Here is a 27,932-nt window from a genome sequence, read left to right on the forward strand (position 1 = left end):
TATGTTCTCCCATTCTGTTCACTTGCGATGTTATTTCTATTATGCATAAAAAGAAATTTAAGTTCTGCCCCCAGGACTTGACTTAGATTAGATCTCACATGTTTGAGTCTTTGTGCCATGTGAACTAAACCTCGTATTTAAGTAGAGAAGAATAAAAGAGCGACTCAGTATCCCCGAGTTTTGAAGTTTGTAGTGGGTTCTATGCACTTTATATATCCGTCTCTAGCCAATCAAAGACATCCATGCCATATAGAGTCAGGCTTGGTGAGAACAAGGAGGGGTTTAGATAGATTTCTTGATTATAAAAAAAGAGATTAATTTCTCTACTTACTGACAATGTAATGTAGTGAAAATATGTATTAATTAATCAAATGATTAAGTTGTGGAACTTTGCACCATATGAATAGCTTTCAAATTATTTCTTATGGCATCATAATCCAAGAATCAAATGAACTGTTTATATATTGACAAGTTTTGTATTAATTATTTTATTCTAATTAGTTAGGAATACATTCTTTTGCTTTCTTTATTATATTAGGCCATACAAGACAAACAATACTAATTTTAGAAAAATGTTTATATAAAATAACAATAAAGAAAAAGACAACAATATATATAGTGACACTTCACCCACCAAATCAAAAGAGTAAACAATACCTTACCTACTGATATTTATACACACATACAAAATATACTTCATATATTAAGGAAAAGAGAAAAGAAAGAAAAGCAAAGATATATATTTATTTATTTTTCAAAAAAAAAAAAAGATGGAAAAGATTAATGAGAAGGGAATTGTATGTGTAACTGGTGGAACAGGTTATGTAACATCTTGGTTGATAATGAGGCTACTTCAATCTGGCTATTATGTTAATACCACAATTAATAATAACATGGATGAAGGTATGTATGTTTCTTGTTATTAGTAAATTGTCTCATATTTGATTAACTCTTGATCTTAATAGAGTTCCAAGTGAATTCTATCTGTTAAAAAAAAGAGATAATGATCAAAATTACACTTTTTCCATAAATTTTGTATCTCAGCTATCAACTGTTCTCTTTTTCTATTTGAACTATTATCATCTATGTATTAAAACATACCTAGTTGAGTTGATGGTGATAATGCACGTAGAAAAAGGGAATAATAAACAATTGTCCTTGTCAGCTTCGGGATGTATTTTAATACATGGATGATTATAATCCAAGTAGAAAAAAGAAACAATTGTTAGTTAAGAGAATGAAATTACTCGCAAAGATTTGATAGTTTCGATACGTGTTTGACCATTAATAATTAACTCTGGAAAAATCACTTATTTTTTATGAAAACATTTTCCGTGGTACCAAAGTCTAATTTTCTTCCATGTTATGTGAACTAATTGGAACATGCATTGTTATGTTATCAGAAGGAGCAAGTTTCTTGAAGAAATTACCAAATGCATCACAAAAACTTAAAGTTTTCACAACAAATCATGAAGATCATGAAAGCTTTAATCCAGCAATTGAAGGGTGCAATGGTGTCATAATTGGTCACTCTGTTGATTTCGAGGATAAATACGACGATGAGGAGAGGAAAATTCAACTATCCATCGATGGAATTTTAGGCATTTTGAAGGCATGTTTAGATTCGAAAACAATAAAACGAGTCATATATACTTCAAGTGATGGTACAATTGGTTTTATTGAAGGGGGTCCAAATGTAGTAGATGAAAGTTTGTGGAGTGATATAGATTTTATCAAAAAGATGAATCCTTTAGGGGCTTTTTATTGTATAAGTAAGACTTTAATAGAAAAAGAAGCACTAAATTTTGCACACAAAAATGGATTGGATCTTGTGTGTGTTAATCATGCTTGGGTTTTTGGCCCATTTGTTACTCCTCAATGCCCAATTATTGTTCTTCACAACATGGCCATGATTCTAGGTAATCTTTCTATCACTTTTTCTTCATTACTCTAGGAATTTCGGGTAAATTTATGTATTCCTTAAGATTACAGGTGAAGCTTATTTCCTGCAGTAGCCTCTTGGACCTTAGTCTCTTAAGGATTGGGTTCTAGTGGCGGGTTCTTGGGTTGTCCTAACTCATATCTGGTAAAAATGGTGATCCGGTGATCCCTACACCCCTTTATCATGTGTGTCTGTGGAAGCAATTTGTGCTAGCACTTTGATGATTGCCTTATGGTTCTCAATCCTCTTCCGTCGAGATGCCTTTTAAATTTTTTTTAACATATATTTTTCTTTATCCATGTTTTGTATAAAAGATAATGATACTGTAAAAACTTATCTATACTTATTATATTATTATGTCATGAAGATAATGAAATTTAACTATATCTAAAATATGTGAAATATTAAGTACCCTAAAAATAAGTAAGTTAAATTGTATTGATATATCGTGTAAAATTTTATTTACACTTTCAATGAATATAAGATAAAATTCTAAAAAAAAGAAGAAGATAAAATTCTTACTATTGTGAATTTATACTTTATGGAAGATCGATCCTAAACCTAAATAAGAAGGTAAAGTGTACACATACCTTATCATCACCTCGTAGAGGTAGAGAAGGTACGTAAAGAGGCTTGAGTATAGCATATTTGTCATATTAATTTTTTTTTTAGGTAATTGGACAAATATAGAATATGATTCTGGCGTTATCGCAGTGGTCCACGTGGATGATGTTGCTCGAGCTCACATATTTCTTTTGGAATCTGCTGAAGTTAAAGGGAGGTACATTTGTTGTAATGCAAATAAAACTCCAGATGAATTATCTCAATTTCTAAGAGCTAGATATCCTCAATACCAAATTCCAACTATTGAGTAAGTTGCGTTCGATTATTTTTATCTGTCGTTTAAGATTTTAATGCACTTAATAATTACGTTACTATAAGTATTTAATTTACATATACAAGTGTAAATTATTGAATTTTTTAAATTTATTGCAGTTGTTTGAAGGTGACAAAAGCATTTAAGTGTCCTTGCCCTTGTTCGAAGAAATTGTTGGATGTAGGTTTCGAATACAAGTACAGTCTTGAAGATATGTATGATGGAGCCATTGCTTCTTGCAAACAAATTGGTTTACTCTAGAAACATATAAATTTTCTGATACAACCTTATTTCCTCTCGGATACATCTCTCCCCTCTCGGATGCATTACTATCCCCTCTCGGATACATCCATCCTATTAAGTAATGTATCATTCGCAATCGATGAGCTATGTATTAGCAGGTTTCCTGGTGTATCCAAGATCCTTGTAATTTGAGAAAGAATAGGAATAAGATGTAATTAGCTCTTAACACTGTGAGATTTACGTAATTTTTACTTAAATTAAACCAATAGTGTAAATCGGTGTATATAAAATAGATTCTTACTATTATGAATTTATATTTATATACATTGATATAACAATAAAATATTCAGTGAACTGTCATAAGTGGAGTTTGGAGAAGGTAGAGTGTACGCAAACCTTAGCACCACCTCGTGACTAATAAGACCCTTACATAATTTAGAGATGTAAATAATACTGAAAAATTAAACTCAAGAAAGTAATAAAACCCTCACAGAATTTAAATATATAACTGATAATTTTATTATAGTTTTCGAAAGGGGAGAGAGTGTTCTTATGCCTTATCTTTTCTCCCTAATCTATCACTAATAGCATTAGCGATCAATTTTATTGTTTATCTACAAAATTGTTGAATGTTGGTTTCGAATACAAGTACAATCTTGAAGACATGTAAGACAACTTTATAAATATATAAAGAAAATCTATGCAAAATATCAAAAATAATTTCTACCCATATCAAAATGAATGAGGAAATTTCGTAAATATAAAAGTGCATTTAATTGTGCAATAACATTATATATCTTTATTCTTAATAGACACCACAAGTTAACCAAGTGGATAAATCAGAAATATCTAAATAAAAATAGCAATTGGATTAGATAGTACGATTGCATTATAAGATTTCAATTAAACAGATCAAGCAAGCCCACAAAAATAGATACTATAGTGATAAACTTTATATAATTTAGATGTGTAACTAATAATTTCCGAGTAATTCAAGAAGGTTCATGTGTCTTATTCCAAAAAAAAACTCCCCATGCATTTCATATTTCTTATTCCACTCAGACTTGAGATGTGTGCACAGCATATAGTCCCATTCCATTTTTTCACAACAGATAGACCCTACCATATGTTTCAGCATGTTTTAAATTATGAGTTTCTATTGGTGATGAGTGTATATAGTCTATTTTTAATGACTTGTTTGTTTGTTTTTTATTTAGAATTTTTGTATATAGCTACTCAAAAATAATTTAATTATGCTATATAGTTATAGTTTGCTAATTATGATGTGTGGCTACATGTTAGAGGGAGGAGAGAGGCGAGCGAGATTGGGAGAGGGAAGAGAGAGGCGAGCGAGGCAGAGAGTGGAGAGAGACGAATTGTATATGTATATAAAAGGGAAGAGAGAGGCGAGCGAGATAGGGAGAGAGAGGAGAGAGGCGAGCGAGAAAGGACAGAGAGTGGAGAGAGGCAAATTGTATTTGTATATCTGTCATATATATGTGTATACATTGTATTTGTATATCTATAAATTTAAAAGAGGACATGCGATGTAATTAGAGCTAAAATTAAGTTGAGAGCCGTAATTGATTCAAACTATAACTATGTTATCTAATTAACTAGTATATGTTTGTTTTTTTGCGTAATTTTTCTTTTTCTTTAATATTAAGGGGTGTAAATTTAAAACTAAAATAGTAAAGTAGTTATACTAAAGGGAGAAAATAAATAAATTTAAAAATAAGAGTAGTTACATGGAATTACAAGAAGAAAATTTTGAAACTGAGAAGAACAGAATGAAGATAAATAATGTAAGAACAAAAATATATTTCAAGAATAAAAACTACTTAAAAGGTGGGAAAAAATAGAATAATAGAAGGGGAACTTTCACATATAGCCACTCAAAAATAGCTCAATTACTCTCTATAACTATAGTTTGATAATTACAATTCGTAGCTATATGTTATAGGGAGGAGAGAGGCGAGAGCGAGTGGGAGAAAGGTGAATTACATATGTATATAGGTTAGATAATTGTATATTATACATATGTATTTGTATATATGGCAAGCGAGACTGGGAGAGGGAGGAGAGAGGCGAGCGAGATTGGGAGAGGGAGGAGAGAGGCGAGCGAGAGAGGGCAGAGAGTTGGAGAGAGGTGAATTGTATATGTATATAGGTTAGATAATTGTATATTATACATATGCATTTGTATATATGGCAAGCGAGATTGGGAGAGGGAGGAGAGAAGCGAGAGAGAGAGGGCAGAGAGTGGGAGAGAGGTGAATTGTATATATATATAGGTTAGATAATTGTATATTATACATATGTATTTGTATATATGGCATATAAAGGCATGTTTGGATTCGAAAACAATAAAACGAGTTATATACACTTATAGTGATGGTGCACTTTGTTTTAATGAAGAAAGTCCAGATATAGTAGATGAAAATTGGTGGAGTGATACAAATTTTATCAAAAAATTGAAACCTTCAGGAGTTTTTTATTGTATAAGTAAGACTTTAACAGAAAACGAAGCACTAAATTTTGCACAAAAAAATAATTTGGATCTTGTATGTGTTAATCATGCTTGGGTTTTTGGTCCATTTGTTACTCCTCAATGCCCTATACTAGTTCTTCGACACATGCCCATGATTATAAAAGGTACGTACTCGTTACTTATTCCTTTATTCGTTATATTTGTATTTTATATGGTTTTATGTATTGTCATATAAATAAATTTGGGAATTTGTAGGTAATTGGACAAATATCGAGTATGATTCTGGATTTATTCCATTCGTCCACGTGGATGATGTTGCTCGAGCTCATATATTTCTTTTGGAATGTTTAAAAGTTAAAGGGAGGTACGTTTGTTCTTTTGTAGATTTAACTCCAGATGAATTGTCTCAATTTTTAAGAGCTAGATATCCTCAACACCAAATTCCAACTTTTGAGTAAGTTTCATTCATTTTTATCTATCGTTTAAGATTTTGACACACTTCTAGTTACGTTATCTATCATGACAAAAGCATTCAAGTTCCCTCGTCTTTCTTCTAAGAAATTGTTGGACGATGGATTCAAGTACAAATATGATCTTGGAGATATGTATGATGGAGCCATTGCTAGTTGCAAATAAGTTGGGTTTCTCTAGAAATATATCTTGGGGATGATAATTCGATATCAATAAATTAATTTTGATATAGCACAATAAACGATGTACCTTTAATCATAAGTTGTTTACTAGTATTTAATTTCTTAAAATCTTATGTTTTATGAATTTAAAATGTCGTCTGGATTTATGATAATTATGTAATGATATTAATATAATTATCGTTATATCATATTTAACAGTCATATCAATAATAAATATGAATATTTATAAGCAACGATTTATTTAAATAAAAATAGGAGTTGTTGATGGATAGTAACATGCTAGAGAACATGGTGGTGGTTGGCCTATCTATATTATGCTTGATGAAGTATCTTTGAACATTGAATTTGGACAACACATGTGTGCCATGTTGATTACAAAATATATTTTATTGATTATACATGTCTTCTTCTCAAAAACATTGACAAATGTAATAACATATAATAAAAGTAAATATTACAAACAAAAATCTTTATAGAATCTTTGTTCAATCTAAAATACAAAAAGACCAAAAACACTACTACTGTATAATTGGGTCATAACACTATTGGAGTTTGGAGGTGTCTATAATGAACGGATTGAATTGCATTTGAGATGTCTATATGCCAAAATTAATCTGTAAAATCACTCTAAATATTGTGAGATTGTACATATTGCGCTTCTTCTACGGAGGGTTTCATAAAGGTTTCACAAAGAAATGAACTAAGAAAATCTAGATTCATGTAAATTGGTCCCTAAATGTCTCAAATGAACTATTAAAATTGTGAGAGTATAAACTATTGTTCCCCCACCATTTTCCACGTAAAGATTTTGCAAAGAAATCATCCGAAAGCCACGAAAAGCTGAAAAATTACCTAATTTCCTGTAAATTGACCCCTAAATGTCCAAAAATAACTTTAAAATTTGTGAAATTGTAAAAGGTAAATAGTTCAAGAATTATATCACCAAAATATTTATGGGTGTTACACAAACAAGAAATAAAGAAAATTATCTGATTCTTGTACATTAATCTTAATATCCAAAAATGACTATAGAAATTTTGAGACAGTAGATACTGTTCCCCAACTCTTTAGGTGCATAACTTGTATTTACAAAATTTAGTGAGAATTGTTGTATGGAATATGATGAAGAGATGCAATTAATAAAAATCACATTCATTTGCAAATTTTTCAACGAAAATTACAAAGAAAGTTGAGATATCAATGAATAACACTCGATATACAATCACAAAAGAATCAATCGAATAATAGCATTTCGATTACAATAAATCCCCAAATCCAATCACAACGAACATAAAATTGAAAAAAAAAATCCACAGCCTGGAGTTTCAATTTCTCAATGAAGCGAACAAAGAGAAAAGCAGAGAGGTTCCGATCAACACACCAGAAACCGGCACCGAGCATCCAGCTCCGGCATCTGGAGACGGAGCTGGAGCTAAACCGACCTCCTGTGCTGAACCGGCAACGGCAGCTAGAACCACAACGAGCACAAAAGCCTTAACGATGCTGCTAAATTGCGCCATTTCAATGATTTTGTGATTGTGAAATTGAATTTAGCAGAGAGGAAAAAGAGTGAGGTGAGTGATGGATGAAGAAGTGAAGAAGAGGAGTTTATTTATAGTGGAAAAAAAAGGTTACAGCTGGCAGAGGAGGAAAATTGAGCCGTTGAAGTTAACAGCTCAGACGGAGGCATTATTATTGATGATGAACTGTCGTTTGGTCAGCCGTTAGAGAGACGTTTTGAATATTTTTCCCGTTGGATTCATAATTGTATGGGTCCACCATTTTTGTAGCTTTGCTTTTGATCTGTCTTTGCAGTAAATTCAGGAGGAAAAACAGGGACGAAGGTAAAGGAAAAAATGACTTTACATCTCTTTTTCTTTTTTAACCGTTATGTTTTCTTCGTTATTTTCTTCATATTGTATTTCGAATACAATCTTTTTACCTCTACAAGATAGTAATAAAAGTCTCTATTTATATTATATCGTCTCCAAATTAGATAAAATTTCATTGAATATATTATTGTTTTGTTCGATCCATTTTCTTAGATTTGAGTGATATGTACAAATAATAGTACTAAATTTGTTATTATGTTAGTTGAAAAATATCTAAAAAGACTAATGTGAAACCAATATATTTAGATGTGTACTTATGGTGTGATATCACATAGTTGAAAAAGTAAACAAGTTACACATGAGGTATAAGAATAGTATTAATAGTGTGATGTTTTGGAAGATAAGGGTTAAATAAAAGTGATTAGTATTATATTATGTTTAGAATGTTTCATTCTAAGCTCGATTAGCTCAACAACTAATACCAAAATTGATGATTCGTTTAGACGAGTATAAAGATGACAAAGTACTTGGTGTGAGCCCAGTCAAGACAACTAATACCAAAGTCGGCAATTCATTTAGACGAGTACAAAGATAACAAAGTACTTAATAGTGTGGACCCGGTCAAGAAAAGAAGTGTTCAAATAATAGTGTCCTAAAAGATTGACCCATTCAATACAAACCTATTTAGTTGAAGGATTAGGATTATATCTTTTATTACTATTTGAAAGCTAATTAGTACCTCTTGGCATAAGGCATAAGTATCATCTAAACTATGACTGAAATCTCAGAGACATACCTAAACTAAATTAAGGTTTTATTACCCCTGAACTCATTTTTTTATATAATTTTGTACACCTTTTGGCTTATGTGGCACACTCCGTGACTCCATGCAGTTCAAGCGCGTGGGAGATATTTGGATGTCACGTAAGCTAAAAAGGTGTACAAAATTACATAAAAAATAAGTTCAGGTTTGATAATAGTCTAGAGGGTACTTGTACATTTTCCGTACCTCTTAGTTGCAAAATTAAGCTTGAATAGAACACTTCAAATTATCATAAAGTGGAAGATTTAACCAAAAGAATTAGTCAAAACAGAACCAAAACTAACTCAAGGTCATGAGATACGATTAACCATCTAAATTCACAAAGTCCATTAATCATTTTGCGGATGCTTAAAAATGTAATTCAACTCTATGAGATCAAATCTCAAGGAAGAAGCGGGATGCAAAAGGTTGGTTGCACATTTTCCCGAGAGTAATGCCTCTTTTCTCTCTCCCTAAGGACTCAATCTATCAACATATATATAATGAGAGTGATCTTCTTCAATCTCCGAGTTCGAAGGGTAGAATAAGGGAAGGTTAAGTTTTACTCGTTTGACAGAAACGATCAAAAGTTCAGAATTAATAACAGTACCATAAGTTGAAAACTAAAATTTCCCAAAGCTTAAAGCTTTCACAGAAATGAGCACTACTTTAATTTTTTGTTCTTCAGCTCAAATTTCTCGTGTTATTTGTTATGTTTTTTGAGCAAATTAACAGCAGAAACACCAATGGAAGACGAAATAAGAAAATACAGCTTTAATATTAAAATATAAATTTATTTCTCATATATACCGCAAAAAGAATAACAATAATAATAATAGAAATAATACATAACAAACCAAACTTGCTAAATCCCTAATCACTCCATCGCTCTGTATAATCAAATCTCGCAAAATCAATACATCAAAACTCAGTTCCTCAAGAGAGCAACAGCAGAAACAAGTAGAGAAGAAGCCACCAAAGCACCAGATTGAGCTAGAGAGAATCCAGCTCCCGCATCAGGTGCCGGTGCTGGAGCCAATCCAATCTCCTGAGCCGAACTTGTTGCTGAAAAAACAACAACAATCAATGCAACCAAAAACGACTTGATAATGCTGATTTGTGCCATTTCTACTAGATTTCAACAAAAAATGAGAGAATTTTTTTGCTTTTTTGCTTTGAGATGCAGAGTGAATTAGGGTTTGATGAAAAATGAAGAGCAAGAGGGGGATGAATTTATAGGGAGGGAGGGACCGCGTGAAGGGACAGCTGGCGAAAGAGTTTTTTGATTGGTTTGTTGGGTAAGGGAAAATCGGTGCGGCGAGGCATGTGAAAAGAGGAAAGTTGGTAGTGGTGGGTTGCGGCGCTGGAAAAAATAAGGTGGACACGTTACATATATTATATTACTGGAAATGACTTGCTTAGCGTTGGACTCTTTCTCTATGTGAGTTGTCTTTCTTTTGCTTCCAACTTTTTTTTTAAAAAAAAATATCACTCCTTCCGCTTTTATTTATGGTCTTTAATTTTGTATGTGTGCAAATAGATATTTAGATTTTTATAAAATTAAACAAGTAGATATACGAGTATTTATCCTACGTGGCATAATACATATAGAATGTCATATAAGATTCAAAATGTTACATAAGATGTGCGTCTATCTATTCAATTTTATATAAGTTTATGTATTGTGTCTTTTATATAAGTTAGTTTGAAAGGCATATAGTTTAAGAGAGAGAGAATTTTTTTGAAATTTGTGGAATAAAATAAGTGATAGAAGTTTGTGTGACTATGACTAAAAAGGAAAGTGAGTCATGTAAACCGAGATAGAGGGGGAGTACTAGTATCTCCATCCTAATTTGTATGATACTTTATGTTCTTTCGAGTTAACAATATAGTAAAAAATATATCTGGAATATTATGTTTTTTTGAATTATTAAGTTAAACTATTAGGTATTTGTATTATTTGGTGGTGCATGATGTACACTCTCTTTTTTTTATTTAAAAATATTGACAAATGAAGAAATGATTGTTAGAAACATATTTGAAGTATCTTTTTTTGTTTTTGAGTTTTCTACCTAAATTATTTGATATTTGTATATTCTATCTGAACTATCATTAACTATTTCTGAAAATATGCCTCAATAATTAATGAATCAATTTTTATGTGGGCGGAATTCTATGGACAAATTAAAATATCATGTGCATGTCGGCGATTGTGTTTAAACACTTGATATACTAGTTATTTTCTAAGTATGTCTAAATACTTGATGATAACTCAGATTAAAACACAAACACACATGACTGGAATTTGTTTGAATAAGCTATAAATTAGAAATTACAATTTACAACTTTTTAAAACTTATTTTTATTATTTTAACAGTTAAAACACTTTTTATATTACTCAAATAAAAATACTTAAAAACACAAAATAAATCGATTCAAACCAACTCCAACATATAAAATAAAGGTCCCACATTTACTTTGTAATTCTACTGTCTTTTATTACTTTTTACAAATTACAAATACAAAAGCATAAACAAAAACACCAATCAACTTATTTATACATTACATTAATAACAACAATACAAGCAAATATACTACCAAAATAATACAACAAAATTACATAAAAGTATAGTACTCTCTCAACAAATATATCCTCACCAACAATTCCCCTCAAAATCATCTTCTTTATTTTTATCAGTGAAATAAAACAACCAACATTGAAAAAAATACTGAAAAACAAACCATTGCCTCAGAAACGGGCAACCCGAATCCGTTGTTGCCCGTGTCCATGCCGGTTTCCATAGGCGGTGTTGGAGCCACTGCAGTGTCTTGAGCCATCGCGGTTGACGAGAAAAATAAAATAATTATAATCAAGGCTATGGCTAGCAAAAAACTCATAGTTGAGTTACCATTTTGTGCCATTTTTTGCAAACTAAGTTTATTTTGCTTTTGTAGTTTTAGAATAGAAAAGGAACTAGATTAGTGGAATAATTGTTGTTAGAATAGCCACAATTTATACTATTTTGGCAAAAGTAACCACTTTTATTTCATTTTATGTTTTTTTTAAATTTGATTGGGTGAAATTTAAGGTATAGTCTTTTTAGTCACGAAATGTGGGAACCACAAATGTGAAATCTCAGGTGAGCAGTAGGCCTCTCATCTTACTGAAAAAATAAAAAGTTTTTGATATTTATATTATTTGATTAATTTGGATTTGCGTCGCGTAACGCTTATTTGGGAGAAGGTTTTCTAACAAACAAAAAAATCATAGTAAACGCTCGAAACTGAGATATTTGATCAAGGAAAGAGGAGTCTCATCCGCGATTTTACATTCTTTATTAATCTCATAGTATGACAAAATTGCACTCTCTTTTATGTATAGAAGGTTCAATTTTCTATTGGAACTTGGTGAGAAGTAGTTTTCTTGTAGTCCTCATCACAACAATAGAAATTGACATTTGAATTTCTTCCAATGCATCTGTCTAGAAAAATCTACACTATTTCTATTGTTAAAACAATTATTTTTTATCTGTATTAAATATGAGCGAGTCAAATATTTCGTTCCTTTTATCTAATTTGTGGTCAACCCACACATATCCGATCTGACCCGTCCATTTGCCAACACTAGGTACATTTTCACCTTTGTCTATCAAGACTAGATCAAATAGTTTGCAAAAGGTCTTTAATTTATGTATATATAGATCAAATATGGGGATAATAATAGTTTGATATATACACGCTCTTTTAGGCGGGTGAGAATGAAAAGAAAAATAAGACTGCTATAATAACGAGTTAGTTTCTCAAATGGCCACTTAAATGATAGTTATTATTTTAGAAAGTCACTCTTCTTCTTGAGTGTGAGAAAGTGACTTTCTGAAATAATAACTATTAGTTGAGTGATCGTCTGAGAAATCCAACTGCTATAATAACACAATCATGTCTAAGAAGCTGAGGAAATGTGGTAAATATCATAGAGTAGAAATCAACTAAGAAAGTACATTATAATCTTCACAACTTCATCAACTGTCCTACAACAATAGAATCAAAACTAAGGGAAGCTCAACGTTACGTCGAGCCTCTAGCAATAATTGAGTCCAACAACACTTGCTGATTTACGTAAAATAGGAGCTCCTTCGATAGGAAAAAAACATATTTTGTGCAACATCATGACCCCTTGGACAATTTTTGTGCAGTCATGAGACTTTTAGTCAACCAGATTGCTGTCTCTCTAGATGACATTCCATCATCTCCGAATGGTTTCAACACACCAGCAAGCTCATCGATTTTTTCCTGCTTAAGTAGTCGTGCACAGACCTCCAAAAGAGACTCTAAAGCTTCAGCTCTTTGTAGAGTAGGATTCCCCCAATCATCTTTGTCCTCCTTACTAGCTAACGCGGCTAGTGACTTGAGCTGTGAAACCTTATCATCCAGTGCTCGAAGAGCATCTTTCTTGGACTGTTTGGTGTCACAAACCATGGTTGTTTTCTTTTCTAGCTCGTCTTTATGTAGAAGTGAACCATCGCTTTCAGTTGACATGCAGTCAATAGCAACTTCTCTACACTCGTTACCATTTTCAGTTTCAGCAACATAGCATCTTGGTGCTGCCTCTGTATCTAGTTTTGCCGGCTGTGAATTTGATGAAGTGCTTTCTTCATCAAAGGATCGTGTTTTATCGTTGGATCTTCCATTAGACAATGTCATTCTGCTAGACTTTCCGGAGATACATTCTACTATATCTGCTTCCTCATTGTCCAGTGGACTGCTAAACACCTCAAGCTCTTTTGTCTTGCTACTCTTCCTATCATCCTCTTCAAATCGTCTAACATGCTCCGGCGAAGCATGCTCTTGTTCCTCGGACCATATTTTTGCCCTTGAACTTGAAGAGCTTGGAGTAATTGTTGTTTCAGTTTGCGAGATTGTCTCCGGTTGATCATATCCATTGCAAACAGCTGCCTCACTCATCTCCCCACTTTTAGAATCCTCACTATCTTGAGAGATCCTAACTGAGTAGCTTGTTGGATCAACTCTCTTAGTCTCAAGTTTAGCTCGGAATGTGTTATAATTATCTGATAAGTTTCTTGGTTGGATGTTATCACTTTCATCAAAGTAAAGGACAGTTCTTTTCTCTTTTAACTTCAGCTGTCTGTCTCTGCTATCTCTCGGAGTGATAGATTTTCCAGGTGATGGTCGTGTTTTCTCTTTTGTGCTGCTTGGGGACTTCACAGGAAGAAACACGGATGAAGGGTTGTGACACGACAGGAGGTTATCTGATAAGTTTCTTGGCTGGATGTTATCACTTTCGTTGAAGTAAAGGACAGTTCTTTTCTCTTTTAGCTTCAGCTGTCTTTCTCTGCTCTCTCTTGGACTGATAGATTTTCCAGGTGATGATCGTGTTTTCTCTTTCGTGCTGCTCGGTGACTTCACAGGAAGAAACACAGATGAAGGGTTGTGACACAAGAGGAGGTATGGTTGCAAATGTTGATGCCTTAACAACTCGGCAGCCTATAAGTTGAGGTAAAAAGGATATCAGGATGAATGATGAATCTTAATTTAATAATACCTCCGTTTCAATTTATTTGTCTAGTTTTGACTTGACACGGAGTTCAAGAAAGTAAAGAAGACTTTTGAATCTTGGAGTCTTAAACTACAGATATGTAGAATGTACCAAATTCCCTTTAATCTTGTCTTTTTAAACATGTCATGTGGAAAGTTGAAATTAAAAAGGAAATGAAGACAAACAAATTGAAACGGAGGGAGTAACACAGTTGAACATATGCAGATTGAACTCACTGTTGGTCTGTGTTCTGGATTTTTCCTTAGCATGCTTTTTATTATCTGTTTCCTGCAAGAAATTAAATCCAGTATGTCAATTGACTGATCAGTTATACTTGTGGCGTGATGAGAAGGAAGATACTTACAAGGTGGAGGAGTATATAATCGGAAGTGGTGAGAACAAACCCCGGTTTATTTTGTTGATAAGTCCAGTCTTGTCCTGTTGGATTTCTATCTTGTCAGTATATCATATAGAAAACATCAGGATAATGAATGTCTCCATTTTTATAGTAACAAGGATAACTTTTCGAGGTATTGTTTACAAAGTTCAGATAGCTGAAAATTCAACTTACAGCAGCTCTAAATGGTGGTTGATGCGCAGCAATCTCAAACATGCAGCATCCTAAGATCAGGTTAACATGTTATACCAGTATTAGGGACATTATGTGAAAAGTGGAAATACATTGCTTCGTGTCGAATTTCTTACCAAGCGACCAGATATCAGATTTGTAGCCATAGGGTATACCGGAAAGGAGCTCAGGGCACATGCCGTTCGGAGTGCCAGGTACCTGTTTGAGCCAACAAAGTTATTGCATGATACTAGTTCCAAAATTAAGGATTAGCGGTACAACTCAACGTCTTTTTCTCAAATGCATTAAGCTAGGTGGTGTGGCGGTGGGAGCTTTGTAATATGATGTCTACCACAGTATTTTTGTTTTTTTTATGTAATGAAAGATGACTACCACAAATTTTAGTCCCTATGACCGAAAATAAAAGCAACTTAGGTTTTCTCAGTCTTGGATCAATTGTTTAGGTGATAATAGTTGGTTGGGAGTAAGTAAGAGGCGCATTTTGCTACTAGAGAAACTCATACCATGGAAGCAAGGCCTTCTGCATCGAGCAATTTTGCTAAGCCAAAATCACCTGTGAAAATCAAGTGAATTTGATTATGGATAATAAAGAAGCAAAGATGCCCCACTTGAGCAATTGTTTGGGCATTCTTACCTAACCTGATGTCGTTATCCTTTGTGATGACTATGTTACATAACTGAATTCGAAATAGTTCATGTTAAAAACATTTCATACCAAGAAGGCTTTTCTATTTCACTGATTACAGCATGTTTATACCTTGAGGTCTCTATGCTGAACACGTTTGGAATGCAGATACTCCAAAGCTAACAATAGCTGAGTCAGCCATTTGCAGAGTTTCTACAGAGGCAGGAAAAAATACAAAACGAAAACACATTATCTTTTAAGCTACCAGGAAGGTGCAAAGAAGCTTCGGAGTTATTGAGATTTGAGATTGCATTTAACTACCTCTTCAGGGAAAAATGCTCCTCTAGACTTCTTTATGATCTCTGCCCTGAATACCGGGAAAAAGAAAATATGCCACTATCCTCAGATTACACTGAAAAGAAATTCTATAATCATCCTATTCATTTCTTATTTTCAACTTCATTACCCCCTCTTTTTTTAGTGGCACTATTACTATTTGGAGAGCAAACAGTTAACTCTTTAACAGCCAAAGTTCCGGACATCTTAAAAATAATTTTCACTATAAAAACTCTATATATACTCCCACAAGTGGGGTCTGGAGAGGGTCGTGTGTACGCAGACCTTACCCTACCTTGTGAAGGTAGAGAGACTGTTTCCGATAGACCCTCGGCTCAAGTAAAGCATATAACTGGTTTGAAAAGAAAATATAGTAGTGAAGGGAAAATGTTAGCAAAATCAGGGATCATCACTCACATATTTCCATCTTCGCAATAATCGGCTACAAAGCATATACAGCTTCCCTGAAAGAAAAAGAAAGTCAAGATTTTCTCTGGTGCAGCTTATGTATTAGATAATTGCTCCTATAAAGGCTACTTGTTGCACTTTCAGATCCTATAAGCAAAATCTGAATGATAGGATACCTTGTCCACCCAAGCATCTTTGTACTCAAACATATATGGATGGTTTAGTTTTGCTATCAAATTCATCTGCAACAAAAAACAACTGTCTACCATCAGATAGAAGAATATTTTTCAAGCATATCTTGCCGCCAAGTTAAACTTTTCATATCACCAATCAAAAGATGAGTTAAGATTTTGTATCTAAATGTGTTTGGGTTCAAAAGCAAGACTGAAGTAATTATTTGATGACATAACTTCTTCCACTCGACATACAAGCGTGGCCATAGTCTACATTATCCGCTTCTAGAAACTAGAGTTATTCATTAAGGGAAAATCTTGGGTGCAAAGTACTAACTGGTCCTTCTTTTCTGTTTTGTTAAGGCAAAGGAAACTACTTCACTTGTGACTCCCAAAAGAAAGTTCTAAGTTTTTACTTCAGTTCAATCCTACTTGTCAGCTCATGTCATTTTTTTTGGAAGCTCATTCCAAAAGCTTTTTCCTTCCAAATCAAACCTTGAGTTAATACACTTGGGAACTATATTTTGTCCTGTCAAAAAGATCTTCTCCAAAACCTAAGCTCACCGGGTGCAAACTGGCCTTCACACAGAGAAAATGCCAATAAACGGTGTTTAATGTCTACTCTACTGATTATAAGTTTCCACCAACAAACCTCATAGGATGCTCCACTTATTTCCTCAATGTATTGGTCAGGACTATCACTCCTTTACATAGTCCAGCAAACTAAACACTTGCAGTTTTATCCCATGATTCAACAATTAAGAAAAACTTCTTGAAGAAATAAGGTTTAGCATGGAGAACACCCCTCCATAATATACGATAACATTAAATCGTGAAAATGTTGATACCAATGGAAGAATGATGTGGCATGAGAGTGATGATACAGGACGTTTAGACGAACACACCAATTGAAATAGCAGATTGTCATGCAAATTAAACTGTCAATCTTTGCTTAATATCACCTTGAATTAGAAGCAACTGGAGTAGAAAATAAAATTAGCTTAAGGAATCACAATAAGGATGGTTAGAGAGACATTGATGAGGCTGGTTAGGAGAGATGTGAACAACACAAATAACTAACCATTGGATTGTTGGTACCATTAGACCATTAAGAAAATGGCAAAAAAGGAAAGAAACAAAATAAAATAAGTACATAAATATAGGTTTGTCAATTCTTTATGATGGAACACCTCGTACAATGTAGCTCGCTATCGAAACTATGAGGAAAACTATCCAACTAGACAATCTAAGACTAGATTGCTGATTTGAACCACTGGATTGTGTCATAGATCTGGGGACATTTCATTGGTGGCTAAAGTTTGTGATCAGCCAACTTCGAAGAATAATGACCTAAATATTATTGGTCTTCAATTAACCATAGTACTAATTTTTTCACAGAACAAAATTAAGAGAAGCACTTGAAATGACCTCCTGATGTGCAGTGCGCTTGGACTTTTCTGTTTGTTTTGCTAATGGTATCTTCTTCAGAACATACCTACAAGGAAAAGGAAAATCGAAACTCCATAAAATTGGATTTACATCACTTGTCTTTAAGTCAAAGTAGTTGTTTTATTGAAAGAATGATAAGTCAAGATAATCTTTTCATCACAATTACAAAAGTCAACAACAGATTTAGTTCTACTTGCTGTGCAACTTTGCATCAGTAAGAAATAGGATCATTTACGGTTTTATTCTCAAGTACACTGCATTTTGAGTTCCTTAGTTTCTGCTCTTTGATGAACACTAACTAACAGAAACAATCAAACTTTAAGTAGAAGAAAGATTATTGGCACAAAACAAGTTTTCCTCTATTTTCTTTTCATTGATAGGACCAGCCTATATATTTGGCTGAAACCATACTTCATGAGACTGAGCTTCAGAAAAGCAGATGCCAAGTTCAACAAATTTGTAGAAATGCTTATCAGAAACCTTACAGATACAGTAAAAATAGACATCCAGTTCCTACATGAAGCAAAATCCAAACTAAAACATAAAATGGTCTCTCAGACAAATACTTATTAGCTTACTTCTTCTTCTCAGTTCGATGGAGAACAATAAATGCAGTTCCAAAAGTTCTTTTTCCCAACTGTTCTAACACTTCATAATCATCTACCTTGTTATCAGTATCACTCTTCTGAGTCTCCATTCTGCCACTGAAAACACAAACATTACACTGTTTGGTCAAATTACAGTTAATTGAACAAGTTCTTGAACTCACACAACTCAAAACTTAGGCAAGCATTACACTTTACAGTAAAATTACAGTTAAAGATTCAATATTTCTGTTAATTGAACTGATTCTTGAACTCACCCAACTCAAAACTTAGGCAAACATTACACTTCACAACAAAACTACAGCTAAAGAGTCAATCTTTCTGTTAAAAACTGATTCTTGAACTCACCCAACTCAAGACTTAAGCAAACATTACAATTAACAGCAAAACTACAGCTAAAGATACAATCTTTCTTTTAAAAACTAATTCTTGAACTCACCCAACTCAAAATTTAGGCTAACATTACCCTTCACAACAAAACTACAGCTAAAGATTCAATCTTTCTGTCAATTGAACTGATTCTTGAACTCACCCAACTCCAAACTTGAGCAAATCTTTACAGGGTCAACAGTGAAATCCCTGCAACAAGAACAACAAAAGCAAATCTTCACTACATTTCAGCAAAAAAAAAAAAAGCAATTTTTTGAGAGTAAACTAAGCAAAGCTGCAACTACTACTTACTGTACGTGTGTTGTGTGAGAGGAAATGAGAGGGCCCTAAGAAGGAGGATCTGTTGTGTAGGGGCTAAGATTTTAGGAAGGCAACAATACTAATTAAAGCAGCATTGGATTCGCCAATATATATATATATTTACTATAGTTTATAATAGAAATTTAATCCACACTGAAAACAGATAAAAATGAAACAAAAAAAAAAAAAGTTAATTCAAATGCTGACATTAACATAATGCACCAATTCTACGGTGTTTTTTTTGTTAGGATGTACTAGAATAGTGTTTAATAGAAGTATTATTGTTAAAATAATTACAATAATAATATATTCAATGAAATATTATAAGTGAAGTTCGGGAGGGTAGTAGACCTTATCATTACCTCGCAGAGGTAGAGGGGTTGTTTCCGTAAGATCTTCAATTCAAATGCAATAAATTCAGCTACAAAGAAGAAGGAAACGGTGAAAAGAATATAGCAAGTAACAAGATAACTGTGCAAAGTCTATTTATTTTATGTGACCATGTTTGATAGTATTTGATTCTAATTCTGACATTAACATAATGCCCCAGGTTGCAATGTTGTTAAATTGAGACAAATAAATCGAAACAGAAGAAGCATTACAAACAATATATAATAATTATTATAAATTGGCAAAAGGTGTGCATGAGGTAAATTATAATTTTATAATATAAAAAAAACAAAAACTTAACTTTTTGGCAAAAATATTAAATTCATTGCCTTTATTCATTTCACAAGGGGCTTGAGATTGAGGAATGGAATATTTTGTTAGGTCATTGTCATAATGTCACCAATCACCATCCTCAACTACTAGTCTACTATACTATTATTTCTTTTTAAAATATTAAAAGTAATAAAAAATGGTATTATCTCTTTAATTATTTTTCTTTATTTAGGCTATTAGCTGCCTATATTTGCATCTAATTGACAATAATTCTCGTTGAACGTAATATTTCTGGTATGCCTAAATTGCTGTTTTAAGAAGAAAAAAAAATTAAAGTCAAATTCCAACCACCAAAATACAAGAAGTCAAATATTTAAACCTAAAAAAAGAAGAAAAGGATAAGTATTAATTGTACTATAATTAAGTGATAAATTGATCACGTGAGATTATATATTAGCTAAATTATTGCTTTTTTATCCAAAGAAGATTATATATTAGCTAATCTTGATTACTTACACCAAAAATCTAATTAGAATGTTTTAAACTCATATTATTACAACAACAATCAATCATATATCGAGAGAGTGGTGTGTATACAATTTTACTTACCTTATGAAGATAAAAAGGTTATTTTCAATACACCATCGATTCAAGTATGTAATTTTATTTTATATTAACAAACAAATAGTATGATGATCGAAATCAAGGAAATAATAAAAACAAAAACTACAATAACAAAAAAGTAAATAATATCAATAAAAAAATTATGCAACGCTCGACTATCTACTTACTTTGTTCTCAAAGTTATTGTCCACGTTGATTGTGGATTAGTTTTGCATTGTAAGGATTATGTACTTAAATTTTGTCGGTGGAATAGATAAAAGGGCAATTTCCTTTAAAAGGTGACATTGAAATATGAAAATATTGTGATTGGATTTTGTGACCCACCACTTGATGATAATGCTAGAAAAAAGAATAAATTATTTAAGAAATCAAATGTTGGACACTATTCATAAAAATAAAAGAAAAATGACATAAATGACTTTGTTTCTTTTTTTCCATAATAATTTGATATTTGAAAATTTAATGATCGACTTATTTAGATTCATGATTTTATGATATATAAAGCTTATTTGAAACAGAAGCATTACACGATAAAGCTTTGATCATTCTAAGAATTTGAATTTTTATTCACGCAATCTAGTACTCATTTTTAAGAGAAAAAATATTTATGAAAACTGAAAAGGTTCATATAACTAAAATAACATTTGTGTGCTAATAAAATTGCTATGTTATCAAGTCATCTGGTTAATTATTACTTACAAGTTACAACTGGTTATCATTAAAACTAAGATATACAATTTGATACAAATTATATAAACAGTTCTAAAAAATTACACTATAAGCATGTGTAAGACTAGTTTTTATATGATGTTTGACGATTCTTATAGCTCATCAGTTAGTTTTTAAGTTAAGTTTAGTTAGATTCAAGATTTATTTTTCATATCATGACCAATAACTAGAATGTAGACTCCTCTCAACTTTTAATAACTCAATATAAAGTATCGTATTCTATTATTCACGCTTTAATTATCAGGCATCAATGTACGAAATGTTAGATATCCACAATTACCACATCATAGTAATAAGTATATAAGATACTTATTGGTCTCCTTGTATTCATGAGTGGTGTAGCTACCTGTAGTGAAGGGTGGTCAGTCGAATATTCTTTGTCAAAAAATTATATCATGTAAATAAAAAATAATACAAAGTATATATATTAAATTTTGAACACCCTTAATGAAATTTTTGACTCAATCATTTTTGGATGAAGAGTGAAAAAAGCAAGAAAATATATACATCATGCATGGGTCTGATTGCTTACAATAGACACAAACATATGCATCTTAGGTAGCCCATTTGCACTTATGTTTACCATGTTGCTTGAAACTTGTTTTCTTGTTATAGTGTCATGGTTCATATGGTCCCTAAAGATATTTATAACAATGGAGATTCATGACAAGTTCATTCATCAAATCAATAAGAGTTGTGATGACATGAATAGGGTGCAGACTTCAGAGGTAAATCTACATGGAAGGGTGGAGGTATACGTACACAAATATCTTTTATTTGAGCTTTGAGTATGAAAAGAATTTTGATAGGAAGCGCTTAATATTTTTTGTTTAAGAAATAAGGATGAGCACTGGTCCTAAGAATATATATATATATATATATATATATATATATAATTTAATTTTTTTTTCTTTTCTTTTTTAGAAGAGCATTTAATTTTCAAATTGTGGATGGGGTTAAAAAGGAAATGAACATAATGTTTTATTTTATTTTTTTTAAGAAAAACAAAAGATACAACTTGCTATACACTAGTCATGGTTCTTTTAATGGAATTTCCTTGCATGCGTTATTTGAGGCTACTAAGACAGGCGGTGAGCTCTTTTATTAAGTAATGAAAAAGGGGTCTAAACACGACAGATGTCCTATTTATTTGTGTAGTTGATTTTGTCTGTTTAGTGTAAAAGTGCATAAAATAGGTCTATCGTTGATTTATAATAAAGATCTTGATTTTTAGCTATCTTAATAAAAAGTCTGCCTACCCTGCCCCATTTACCTATGCCTTGCCCCTCCCCCCGCACCCGCCTCAATTGTCATCCCTATATTTATAAAGGCTTACACCAAATGTATGATAGTCGGGATTTTGATTTAGTGGTAAGAGTCCAATCCATGAGGTAATTAGTCTAATAGTAAGAATTCATCACATGATGGGTGGGTTAATTAGCACAAAGTCATTGGTGCAATATTGGTCACTATTGAATTAGTCTAACAATAAAAACATAACACATGATGTGTGGATTATGCATGTCATGATGGAGTTAGTCTAATAGTAAAAGCATAACATATGATGTGTAGATTACGTATCTCACATATTCAAATCATGCCATATATAAAAGTTTAGTGGCCGATCCAGCAAAATAGTAAAAAAACAAATACTCGTAGTAGAAATTAGTAGTTAGAAGTATTAATTAATTACGAACTTATAATCAAGAAGATAATTCACAAGAACTAAAGATTAAAAAAATTGACAAATTCCTTATACATTATTAAAATCCTAGGCCGGCATAGCCTGCTGTGACCTGAGCTCCATTCTAAACAATAAAAATATCAAAAATTGATTGCGTATATAATAGCGATTCAGAATTTTCACTAAAAAAGTTTGAAAAAATAACAACATAAGCTTGAGGTTTGAACTTAAAATCTCAATTAGTCCCTTAACCACTTAGTTAACTTCTAATCTTAAGAAATATAATTATAATACCATTATATATATATATAATATAGTGTAATTCTTTACTGAGGGGACCACTCGCCAATGTCGCAGCCACATATAGCCCAAGGTAGCCAAATGGATACCCTTCGTTGAAAAATTATATTATATAGAGAAAATTATACTTAATACACATATAGATCAAAAATTATTTTTCATACATAAATATTAAAATTGGATTCCCTCAACGAAATTTCTAACTTTACTGTTGTCTAGATCCACCCATATGTGTGTATATATATATTGCAAAAGAATCAACAAGTATTATAGAAGGAAAAAAAAAAGCTATGGCTAAGAGCTTGCCAATAATAGACATGCAAGATATATCAAGTGATAAAAAAATAGTGAAATCACTTGAACGTTGGGGTTGTTTTAGGCTTGTTAATCATGGCATTCCACCACAACTCTTGTCGGAAATAATGGCGATTGGCCGGACGTTAATGGAACTTCCGGTGGAAATAAAGGGGCTAAATGTTCATAAAGATACAAGTTTTGGTTATATTCCGGTAAATATGACTAGTTCCATGTTTGAATCTTTAGGGGTTTATGATGCAACTTTATATGAGGATTTAGATTATTTTTCCTCTCAATTCAATCTATCTCCTCATCAAAGGTATGTAGTTTGTCTGTCTCGATTTACATGACATTTTTTATTTTCACGATATTCAAGTTACTTAAACTTTGATTGACATTTTAAAAGGTACTTTTAAAAAAATATATACTTTCAAATGAGAATAGTTGCAAATTATACTTTATAGCAGTGCTTATCGTATAATTTTAAAATATTGAGTTGATGTGGTTCAATTTAACTTTTAAACTTAGCTAAATTAACTTTCGAGAGGCAAAGGACTATATAAATTAAGAATGAAGGAGTAATTCCTAAATTTAGTTATTTTAAGCCATGGGAATTATGGGTCAGATTTATAGTGTGTTTGACCAAATTAATTTTCACAATTTGCTTATTTTAGAATGTTATTTTTCTCATCATACTATAGTGTTTATTTTGTCGTTTGGAGACTAGCTATATTTGACTACTCAATTTGAAAAATCTTTTGTCGATATTAGAGCAATAATTTGTGCTTGATCAAAATTCCAAAAATGTTTCCGAAGAATTTTACTTTTTTTAAGCTTTCAAAAAATAATTTTTTCTACTACTTGTAATTTTTATTTTATTTTTCTAAATGCTCCCCAAACACCTTAACTCTCTGAAACAAATAAAAAATTTTGTCTCCTTAGAAACTTAATCAAACAGGCAATAGACTCATAGATACTATTATTAACACTTAACATATTTTTTGCTCTAATTTTACTATTTTTAACTACTTATAAGAATAAATTATTTAATTTAGTATAAATATCGAATCAGACAATTTTTTTAATCATTTCAGACCTCACTTATAAGATTACACTGAATACGTATTATTGTTGTTGTTGACTAGCCTTTCATTTTATTTTTTTTGTAGGGAGGTAATGATGAAGTATTCAAAAGCAATTTATGATTTAACAAAGAAACTTGGGATTAAGCTCATGGAAGGTCTTGGTTTAGAAAGTGGAGATTTGTTTAAGGATTGGCCTTGCTTAATGAAGTTTAATAAGTATAATAATAATCCTGAAACAATTGGATTAACAGGAGCTATAACACACACCGATAAAGGATTTTTCACTATTTTATTGGATGATGAATTAGTTAATGGACTTGAAATGCTTGATGACCAAACTAATGAATTTATTCCTGCTAATCCAATTCCAGGATCATTTCTTGTTAATGCTGGGGACATTGCTAAGGTTAGATAAATAATTATGTTTTATTAGTTATTTTCTTTTTTAAAAAAATATTTATTTCTTCTTTACTAATTGATTGTTACTAGAAAATTCGTTTTAAGTAGTTTGTGGACAAGATTTTCTAATTGTTTATGATGTTAGAACTTCTACTTTAATCTCCAAAATAAAAGATGAGGAACATGTTTTTTGTTAGAGTTGGGGTGGAAGCAATAAAGGAGGCGAATTTCTTAACCTACACGAGCCTAAAGCAAAGAGAGTTCAGTTAGCTACGAATTTTTATTATTTAGCAACAAAAAATTGTTCATCAATACTTCAATACTACTTTTTATTTTATAGTAATAGAATCAAAACTAGAATATAGGCAACTATAACTTTGCTAGGAAGGGAATTATATGAATATTTTTAACACGATTTTTTTTTTTTAATCTTTGAAATTGTTACACATTTAAAATAATAAAAAACATAAATAGTGATCCTTCTCTAACAATTTTAATTGTTAGATAAGCTGGTTTAAGTCTTATCGTTATTTGATGATATAATATCTAAATATATTTAGCTCATACATCAAAGGTCACATGTAAAATAACATGTCACAAGTCAAATACAATAAATAATAATGTTATCGCTCGATGTTTGATATATGTAATTGTATTTGTGTTAGGCATGGAGCAATGGAAGAATTTGCAATGTGAAGCATAGAGTACAATGCAATGAGCCAAGAGTACGATACTCCATTACATTCTTTGTGTTGGGACCAAGAAATGCAAAAGTGGAAACACCTTCTAAATTGGTGGATTCTCAACATCCTCCTCTCTATGTTCCTTTTCATTTTGAAGAATATTGTGCCCTAAGAACTTCAACTACATTCATACAGGGTGAAGTTCTTGATTTGTTTCGTGAAAAAGCTGACTTAATCATTGCAGATGTTTCTGACGAAATTTTCGTTGATAATTAGGTTTTTTGAAATAGATGTGTGTAGGGGATTCACATCTATTTGTACGCAAATGGTCAAGTGTATGTTTTAATTATTGTTTTGATTTTAAGCAAAGTCAACTTAATTTGTTACACTAGCATTCTTGGTCGATGCATTAGCGAGCCTTTGGTTTATGCATCAATCGACCAATATCATGATATGCTTTATAAATTGTGTTCTATCATGTACTTCTATAATTATGAAGGAAAAACTACGACATACATCACGAAAATTTTTATTATGGTAGAGGCCCAATCAACCAAAGTTGGAAGAGGCTCTATCCATTTTTTGACATGTGGATCGTGGGGCCCAAACTATTAGTTAAGGCTGAAAAATGAAACCAAAAGGAGAGAGAATGTAAAGTTTGAGTGGGAATTGCAAGATAATTGTGGGGTTCATGTCAACTTCAATTAAATAAATTAAAATATTATATTGAAAGTGGAAAAGTGCAAGGAAATAAAATGTCATATTATTAGTTGATCAATATTTTTATTTTCTATTTTATATCCACATTTATTTAACGTGTTGAATTGAATATCTATTAAAAATATTATTCTTATATTGAAATTTGTTTACACTCTATTTTCTTTAAACTCGCGTTACTTTTAAAAATAGCTCTATATTACAAGATAAAATAAGATTTGTGCATTTTTTATTGTCTTCAAACTAATACTATTAACGTCAAATACCAAATTGAAGACATGCATAATTCTAATCACCTATTAAATAAACCCTTTAATGCTACTAAAGCAATGACGTGAAGAAATGGAGGACAATATGAAAAAAGAACGGAAAAAAAGAAAGTGATATCGTTTGTTTTGAAAACTCGAAAATCTCATTAAATGATTGTTGGTTTAATTTTATCATGTTGCGTTTCATTTACACAAAATATAAATTATTTCATTAGTTAAATTATTTATTGTAGTGACTAGTGAGAATGTACATTATGTTAGCATTTATTAATTGAGAAAAGGTTCTATACAAACTTGTGGTCCCTTCGTCTCATATTATTAAAAATATTTTTCTGGAATTATTATTTATTTTAGATAATTAAAATAGAGTGTATTAAAGAAGAGTTACAAGGCAATTAGTAAAAAATTTTCTACGTATTTACAATTTTTTTAGTAAAGATGTGTATAAAAAGAAAGTAGACAAATAATATGACTATATGAGTGAGATGAAAATATATTTTCAAGGCCTACCTTGCTAGCCTTGCCCCTTTATGCGACTTTACTCATACACTGTGAAGATAAATGTATTATATATTTTATAAGATTCAAGTTTCAACACAAATAAAATTATAAAAATGAAAATATAACAGTATGTGTCAAAGAAAACAGTAACAGCAATAGGTAACAAGTTAGAAAAATTAGTGATTGGGTTTGAGTGTTGTAACTATTCTTGTCAAGAATAGTATATTTATTGAGATATATATATAGTTGATAGAAAAGATATGGCCAGTCAAAAAAAATTGTCAGCATAGTATTAAATTGACCCCACAATTGTCTTGCAATTTCCACTTAAACTTTATATTCTCTCTTTTTTTGGTTTCATTTTTCAGCCTTAATTAATAGTTTGGGCCCCACGATCCACATGTCAAAAAATGGGCGGAGCCTCTTCCAACTTTGGTTGGTTGGGCTTCTACCATAATAAAAATTTTCCATACATCACTATCATATATATTAATCTTACCTCTAGTTTCAAATAGTTACATACATTATTATTTTTAATATTTTATACCATGTATTTTAAAAGATACAGTCAGATATAGGGGTGCACATCGGTCGGTTCGGTTCGGTTTTAGGTGTTATTGGTTCGGTTTATCGGTTTTCGGTTTGTAAATACTTCAAACCGATAACCAAACCAATAACATATTTCTTATCGGTTTTTGGTTAATCGGTTTAT

At 31.7% G+C, this 27,932-nt stretch overlaps 2 protein-coding genes across 5 annotated transcripts; one reads left to right on the forward strand and one right to left on the reverse strand.

Annotated features, from left to right (window-relative positions):
- Positions 1–12,789: 12,789 nt before the first annotated feature.
- LOC125841050 (serine/threonine-protein kinase Nek6-like) lies at positions 12,790–19,381 on the reverse strand. 4 transcript variants are annotated; one of them, XM_049520052.1, is made up of 16 exons: positions 19,261–19,381; positions 19,112–19,158; positions 18,553–18,678; positions 17,954–18,020; positions 16,529–16,594; positions 16,362–16,408; positions 15,930–15,975; positions 15,741–15,821; positions 15,618–15,660; positions 15,487–15,536; positions 15,100–15,181; positions 14,966–15,015; positions 14,759–14,832; positions 14,631–14,682; positions 14,222–14,342; positions 12,790–14,020 (listed from the first exon to the last, which is right to left on the reverse strand). In XM_049520052.1, exons 3-16 carry the CDS (start codon positions 18,669–18,671, stop codon positions 13,005–13,007), a joined length of 1,914 nt encoding a protein of 637 aa, XP_049376009.1. In that variant the 5' UTR covers positions 18,672–18,678; positions 19,112–19,158; positions 19,261–19,381; the 3' UTR covers positions 12,790–13,004. The 4 variants fall into 4 exon arrangements, with proteins under 4 accessions (XP_049376009.1, XP_049376008.1, XP_049376006.1 ...); XM_049520051.1 differs by having other exon boundaries at positions 12,790–14,342; positions 18,553–18,672; XM_049520049.1 differs by having other exon boundaries at positions 12,790–14,342.
- Positions 19,382–23,559: 4,178 nt separating this feature from the next.
- On the forward strand, positions 23,560–26,009 carry LOC125806913 (2-oxoglutarate-dependent dioxygenase DAO-like). The gene is made up of 3 exons (XM_049486668.1): positions 23,560–23,885; positions 24,736–25,057; positions 25,716–26,009. Exons 1-3 carry the CDS (start codon positions 23,560–23,562, stop codon positions 26,007–26,009), a joined length of 942 nt encoding a protein of 313 aa, XP_049342625.1.
- Positions 26,010–27,932: the final 1,923 nt, after the last annotated feature.

Source organism: Solanum verrucosum, unplaced genomic scaffold, assembly GCF_900185275.1.
Source record: "Solanum verrucosum unplaced genomic scaffold, falcon-dt-bn FXZP01000196.1, whole genome shotgun sequence".
In the NCBI taxonomy this organism is placed as follows: domain Eukaryota; kingdom Viridiplantae; phylum Streptophyta; class Magnoliopsida; order Solanales; family Solanaceae; genus Solanum; species Solanum verrucosum.